Source organism: Anarrhichthys ocellatus, unplaced genomic scaffold (genome assembly GCF_004355925.1).
Source record: "Anarrhichthys ocellatus isolate YVR2014 unplaced genomic scaffold, GSC_Weel_1.0 scaffold108, whole genome shotgun sequence".
NCBI classification, from domain to species: Eukaryota; Metazoa; Chordata; class Actinopteri; order Perciformes; family Anarhichadidae; genus Anarrhichthys; species Anarrhichthys ocellatus.
Window position 1 is genome coordinate 970,791 of NW_022280138.1, and position 7,908 is coordinate 978,698.

At 40.8% G+C, this 7,908-nt stretch overlaps 1 protein-coding gene across 2 annotated transcripts; it reads left to right on the forward strand.

The window, feature by feature from the left end:
• Window positions 1-1,506: 1,506 nt before the first annotated feature.
• LOC116399322 (troponin C, slow skeletal and cardiac muscles-like) lies at window positions 1,507-7,246 on the forward strand. 2 transcript variants are annotated; one of them, XM_031876403.1, is made up of 5 exons: window positions 1,507-1,533; window positions 3,129-3,275; window positions 3,446-3,560; window positions 4,083-4,219; window positions 7,215-7,246. In XM_031876403.1, exons 2-5 carry the CDS (start codon window positions 3,206-3,208, stop codon window positions 7,244-7,246), a joined length of 354 nt encoding a protein of 117 aa, XP_031732263.1. In that variant the 5' UTR covers window positions 1,507-1,533; window positions 3,129-3,205. The 2 variants fall into 2 exon arrangements, with proteins under 2 accessions (XP_031732263.1, XP_031732262.1); XM_031876402.1 differs by lacking the exon at window positions 7,215-7,246 and having other exon boundaries at window positions 4,083-6,440.
• The last annotated feature ends 662 nt before the right edge of the window (window positions 7,247-7,908 follow it).

A 7,908-nucleotide genomic window follows, 5' to 3' on the forward strand; every position in this document is an offset into this window, starting at 1 on the left:
GGGTCAGGAGCTTTTTTGGTGCCCCACTCCAACAATAAAGACTGAGGCAGCTATTGCTAGGAGTATTTGTCTGTGTCTGTGTGCAGCAGTGAGTGCAGTGGTTTGTCAGAGGCAGGGACAGACAAGCAGCCATGGATGACGTATATAAAGCAGCGGTGAGTACCGTTGTTAAGGCGCCGTTATATTTCTCTTTCTGATTATGATTAAATTTGAGGTGAATAACTCCAAATCATGTATGAGATAATCCTGGAACAGATCCTGCCCTTGTGTGTTGTGCTTCAACAAAGAAAAGATAAAAACACGCTCTTGCAATACATTTTATGTGTTGTCTTTTCTGGTACGCTATTTCTGAGGAGATTTTGAAGCCACTGTGACAGCTGCTAACAGTAACAGCTGCTCCTGTAATTCCTAAATCAAGTTTAACATTCATAAAAAAAAGCACCCACAAACTACATAAAATGAAAAGCAATAGCAAAGCAGAAACTGCTACCTTCATGAAGATACAACAAAATTATTGTTGAGACTGTCAACTGGATGCTCTCCTAATTTGTGCTTGGATGAGTTTGTATTGTCAGAAATAATAAGTTATTTTGTTCACCTTAACAAAAAGAACCTTAATATCAGAGAAGAAGGAATAACTAGCTATACCAAGTGATGTAGATTGCAATATAAAACATTTTGAAGCTTTGACTTTAGGCAACAGGTATATTTTACAGTGTCTGTATATAGTCCTTGTATTGGACAGATAAGGCTATGTAAAAATCTAGGAAAAATTAAGGAAGGGGTCATTTAATAGATTTTTTAAAATGGAATTTATTTTAATTATTACTTGTAGTCAGGGCTTTACTTTTGTTGTGGATGCTGACATCCTGTCCTTGGTATATTTTTTGATGGAAATATGAATGCTTTAACAAACAAGACATTATTCCATCAGTATGGAGTAAACTCGAAGAACAGCATGCCGGAGAAATAGCCCATTTCAAAACATAACTAAAATGTGAAAATATCCAAATATTGAACTAATTGAACTGAATGGAATCACTCATGACACCACACAAAAACAAGACATTGTGTGTTCCTTCAACATGTATCACATTGAAAAAACACACAAAAACAAGACATTGTGTGTTCCTTCAACGTGTATCACATTGAAAAAACAGGTGTGATCAGCTCAGATACAACACAGAGCAACCGGCTGCTGTGTTTAGTTCATATGTCTGTGCCTGACAATATAACAAAGAACCACTGGACAGTTCAGGGGAAAGAAGAGAAGGGACAGCTGATGGCTCATAAAACAAATGACCCAGCCAGACACCAGCACCGGTGTCCAAAATCCCCCTTTTGTACTCTGCCACACAAGAATAGAACGTGAGGAAAGCAGTCTGACATTGCAGCCATACTGCACTGTTCTACAGAATGTCAGTACAGTTGCAGACCTGAAGTTATACTCCAACTGTAGAGGGGTAAAATAAAATGAACACACTGATTTTGTTCCCCTTAAGGTTGAGAACTTGACAGAGGAACAGAAAAATGGTGAGGAAACTACTACTGCTAATACTTATTCTTAATACTATCATTTTCTATATTTACCATCATATAACTAAACTGCTAATACTCATTAACTACAAGTATGGCTGCTACTGCTAACAATACTATGTAATAGAAAAGTCTAATTTTCATTGACTTTCACAATTAGTTGAAACCAGTGGCGGGCCGTGCATTTTATACCTAGGCCTTCACTGTTGTCCTACAGCTGAAATACTAACTTATAACCACATGATGGCGCCACAGTTATTAGTTTAAGGCTGTAACTATGTACGTATTAAATGTACGTACCGTTCGGTACGAGACTTACAATACGTTTGAATAGTACTAGAGCATTTGGAAAATGCAGAAGCTTATATTCAGGAAAATATGTTTTCTGCGCTCTTGGAGGACAGTGGTTCTCAGCTGGTCTGGCTGTGGGACCCACCATCATTCCTTAATGACAAGTCGTGGCCCAAAGGGATCGCCTTAAGATTTTACTTTCACAACTTGAACATTGTACGTACTGCTCTGCAATGTCTTTCCTCGTCTCAGCCCCCTGTGTCATGGTGTGTGGTATATCTGTCAGAATGCCCATATTTGATTGGCTGAGCTGCATCACGTGATGTGATTCACTACCCGACTAAGCCTCTGCTGTTAAGTTTCGTTTCACGATAGTCACGTGCTCGCCCACTGACCAATCACAGCACACTCTGCACCTCGCGGCTGAGCTACACATGAACACTGAGCTGCACATAATGCTGACGTCATTATAGGCCGGCTAGCAGGTGCTGACACGTCAAAGAATACGCCCAACATGTCAAACTAAAGATCTGATTGGTTGAAGAATATGACAATCAACAATATCGTCCCCATTCACTTAAACTACACATAGATGCACCTGAGACTCTGCAGGCCTGGGCCTCTGTTCTTACCTAGAGACACAGAGGTGAAATCTGATTGGATAAAAGCTCTACTTAAAACAAGCTGCACTGGAAGCAGAGCAACTGAGGAACACAGGAGCTGTGCAATGAGAAAATAAGATAATGGAAACAATATTTTTCGGTTTCGAATGGTTTCGTCAAAGGTTGCGTCACAAAAATGACGTTTTTAATGCATTACTGGTATATTTGACTAATCTTAATCATTGCTCAGGTGTGGATGAAACAAACAGTGGGAAATTAACTGTATTTGCTTCCTATCGTCCCATATTTGTTAAGTGGACAACTGCCATTCTTTGCTTAATGTATTCATTTCATCATTTTAGTAATTTCTTTACTTAGCAGGTGTGTAATTTCAAAACAGATTCTTAATAACTTCCAGACATTTCGTTAAATGATAGAAACTTTATTCTGAATGTATGTTGTATTGTTTGATTGCCTTTAGACATTTATATAATATATTTGTATTTTAATGTTCAGACTCAAATTAATTAAGTAGTGGTATATGAATAAATTAAGAATTATTATTTTCTTGGGTTGTAGTGGAGCTATTCTTTTAATAAAATCCATTCTTTTCCCAGTAATTGGGACAGTGATTTTACATTGTGCACATAGATTTCTCCGATTGTAGTTATGAGTACCTAAATTCCCTCTCCCTTCTAGAGTTCAAGGCTGCATTTGACATCTTTATCCAGGATGCAGAGGATGGCTGCATCAGCACCAAAGAGTTGGGGAAGGTAATGAGGATGCTGGGTCAGAATCCCACCCCTGAAGAGCTACAGGAGATGATTGATGAAGTGGATGAGGATGGTATGTAAGCCGTTTACATCCCATCAGGAGCATGTGTTGCCATAGAGTATAATAAAAGGATTTTAACAACATTAAAACAACTTGAGTGCAAATTTAGGAAAACTGGACTTTGGGAAATCTAATAACAATATGATATAGAGTCTTTATAACAGCATGGTGTGTGTTCACAGGCAGTGGCACAGTCGATTTTGATGAATTCTTGGTTATGATGGTCCGCTGCATGAAGGAGGAGAGCAAAGGAAAATCAGAGGAGGAGTTGGCTGAACTGTTCCGCATGTTTGACAAGTAGGTTGTATTTCTTTTCACACACTGCACAGAGCTATTCCAAAATTCAAAAGACACATTACTGAGTTAATGGTAAATGGACTGTACTTGTATCGCGCTTTTCTAGTTTTCCGACCACTCAAAGTGCTTTAACACTTTAACACATCGACATGGACTAGCAGAGCCGGGGCTCGAACTGCCAATCCTCTGATTAAAGGATGACCCTGCTCTACCGCTGAGCCACCTTAATTAAAAATAAATCAACATAATACTAACATAAAATAATGACAATATTTTAATTGAAATGACTTCATATTTGTAATCTTTAAACTTTTTGAATTATTAAGCTATTTGCAAATTTTCTAAAGTCAAACAAAGCTCTTTTGGTGACTTTAATAGCCAAAACTTCACTAGAATACACTGTTAGAAGGCATGATCAGGTTCAGCACAGTACAGTCAGAACAGTTTGATATTAAACTGTTCTGTCCATTCAAAAGATATTCTGGATGAGTATAAAACCTGATTTCTTTCTTTTGTGTTAAGGAATGGAGATGGCTACATAGACTTAGAAGAGCTGAAGACCATGTTGGAGTCCACTGGAGAGGCCATCACAGAAGATGACATTGAGGAGCTGATGAAGGATGGGGACAAAAACAATGATGGAAAAATTGATTATGATGGTACGGGAGCAAGCACATTAGTAACACAACAGACACCAACTGTATATCCTTCAACGTTCAAATGCAAAGATTTTACATTTGCAATTAAATTTGGCAGGAAACATATCCTTCAAACTGAACAAAATAATACATTGTTTGCCATCAACTTCCACAACATTTATGAGCATTCCTTTGTCATTGAGAGAGTCACACTCAAAATAATCAAAGATTCAGAAAACCAAGTGACCTACAGGTGAGATGAGGATGGAGAAGGTCTCAGGTACTTGACCGTGCAGGGCTTTATATGTGAAAATCAAGGCCTTGTCCACAAGTAGAGGGGTATTTTTGTAAACAGTTTTTTCTATGCATTTTAGGCATTACACACCCAAATGGCGATTTAGGTCACTGAAAACTGAACTTTTAAAAAAGTCTAGCCAAAGTGAAGATTTTTAGAAACCCTGTTCTCAGTGTTGACACTGAGAACAGAGTGTAGACAGGGAAACAAAGGCGGCATACATACATCTAGTAATGGCAGACATGGTTAAATAACCTTGCTTACAGGACTTTTTACTACATATGAAGGTACAGGTACTCTTACCTTCCTCTCAGAAGACCACAGTAATGAACTACTAATTCAGTTTTTTTAACTCCTTTATTATAGTTTAACACACAAAGCAAATTGTTTCTTGCTCTCTGTTCAATTATGCTGTCAGTTTACACAATGTGCAATGTGATTGAGGAACAGAATGCGAGAACAATTGGGAAAATTCCCAAATAAGGAGCAGTTGTCCTGAATCCTGAATCTTGTTCTGTTTGTAATGAAAATTAGACTAATCCTGAGATTTGATTAGTTACAGCCTAAAAACTTAAAACTGAATGTTACATATTATTTCTGTATTTTACACAGACGGGTACTGTTGTAGTCTAGATGAGTTATGACTGTGGTTCTTTAGCTGTGTACAATGGTGATACATAGCTATTACGATGTTGATTTAAAACATTGACCGTACAAAATCAAACCATCCATTGCTGAAATTGGGCCCAGTGTCTTGGGACCTGCTGAAGATCCAGCCAAACAGCAAAATGTTTCTGGAAGTAAATGGTAATGGTAAATGGACTTGCATTTGTATAGTCCCTTTCTAGTCTTCCAGCCACTCAAATCACTTTAACACTACATGCCAGTCACCCAAGGAAGACTAGAAAAGCGCTATACTACAAGTCCATTTACAAGTCACCATTCACACAATCAAACACTGATGGCTACCACTTAAGATGCCACCTGCACATCAGGACCCATTCAAACACTGATAGCACAGCAATCATGAGCAATTTGGGGTTCAGTGTCTTAGATCGTAGTGCCGATCTTCCAATTGGTAGACAATCCACTCTAACTCTGAGCCACAGCTGCCCCCTATCAGTACCGACAGGAGTGGATAGGTAAATACCTGTGGATCATTTCTGCCCTATGAGATCCAAACAAAGCGTTGTGTATGGTCTGCAGGACTATACTGTTCTTTGACACTGAAAGTAATATATTTGAGGTCACGCCCACCGTGGCCATGTGACCACACCCACCTCAAACTAGGAGCGGGTCTTGGAATGATGGATGGAGGAGAGTAATGATGGACAGCTGACGTCCAGTGGCTGGTAGGAACTGGGAGTGGAGACTGTCTCTTCAGAAGCTCTGATTATGCAGAGTCCCTTGTGGTTCCTGTAATCATACGTGTGAGTGAGTGAGAAATATAGAAAGAAAAAGGGGTTGGGGGAAGGATGTTGAAGCTGAGTCAAAGAGGAAGTCAATGGGTCAGTTGTGTTTAAATACTTTGTGCAGAGTAAATGAGATATGTTTGGGGCGTGGTTCTTGTTCCCTAACCAAGTTATAATAGTTCATCTTGTGTGGATGGATTTTTTTTTAGAACGGAGGAAAATTGCTGTTTTCATAGAAATATCCGTGAAAGGCTGGACAACCTTAAAAGTAAATCCTGAACTTAATGGGAAGCCAATGTAAGGAAAATAAAAAGGGTGTAATGTGAGTTACTGTACTGAACCTTGTCAATTGCAGTGTTGTAGTCGGGATGATATGAAAAGCGTGAATGATCGCTCTCTCAAGCTCAGGATGTGATACACCTGACCTTGTCAATTCTACTGGGTTTTGGAATGAGGAGAATCAATCATATGTCATATCTTCAATACAAAAAAAATTATAATTAATTAATTAAATACACACACGCGCGCACGTATACGCACACACACGTGCATGTACACGCACACGCGCACGTACACACACGTGCATGTACGCGCCTGTACACACACGTGCATGTACGCGCCTGTACACACACACACGCGCGCCTGTACACGCACGCATGTACACACGCACGCATGTACACACGCACGCACGCATGTACACACGCACGCGTACGTACACACGCGTACGTACACACACGCGTACACACACGCGCACACACACGCACACACACACGCACACACACACACACACGTGTACACACACGCGTACGCACACGCACACACACACGCGTACGCACACACACACGCACACACACACGCACACACACGCGTGCGTACGCGCACGCACACACACGCGTGCGTACGCGCACGCACACGCGTACGTACGCGCACGCACACGCACGCACACGCACGCGCGTACGCACGCACGCGTACGCACACGCGTACGCACACACACGCGCGTGTACGCGCACACGTACACGCGCACACGTACGCGTACGCGCACACGCACACGCGCACAGACGTACATGCGCACGCGCACACGTGCACGCGCACAGACGTACACGCGTAAGCGCGCACACGCACACGTACACACGCGTACGTACACACGCGTACGTACACACGCACACACGCGCGCACACACACACGCGCACGCACACACACACGCGCACGCACACACACACGCGCACGTACACACACACGCGTACGTACACACACGCACACACACACACATGTGTATGTATGTATTGACTTTGTGCATTCTCTCTGACAGAGTTCCTTGAGTTCATGAAAGGTGTTGAATAAAGGATTCGGATGGAGGCCTCACTGCAGCAGCATCAAGGGCGATTTATTCCTGAAGATATGCCTCCACCTTTTGTCTGCATTTAACAATAAAGACAACACACCGGTCCTCAGCAGACACCTGTCCTATTATTCTAGTGATTATGAATTAAAATGTCATATATAAGGACTATTTTCATTAAAAAGATTTTCAAAATTACATTGTCATGATATGTGGATCTTAAATTTCTGGTAAAATTGGTAAAAGTAATTTAGCTTTTTTACAAGATTGCAGATTGGGAGATATTAGATCCAAGAAACCTATAGGTTTCAACAGACAAAACAGTCTAGTTGATTTTGGTTAGGGTTGGCTTTGAATGTGAGCTCATGATTATTCCATTGGTTGGTGGCTTACAGATATTTAACCCTTGTGAAAGGTCACATATTTTTCAAATCTTTCAGGTTCATACATGTATTTTGATTTTTTTTCTACAAGAGCATGTATGCTGTAATGCTAAAAAAATATTTTATTCTTCTCATATTGTATATGCCTATTTACCTTCCATCTGAAAAGCTGTGGTTCAGTGCCTGTCTCTTTAAGGCCCTGTCCCGAAAAAGCTCGGTCTGCTCCGATTGGCCTGCGTTTGCGGGGCTGCCTGTCAATTAATACCATCTACATGGCTGCA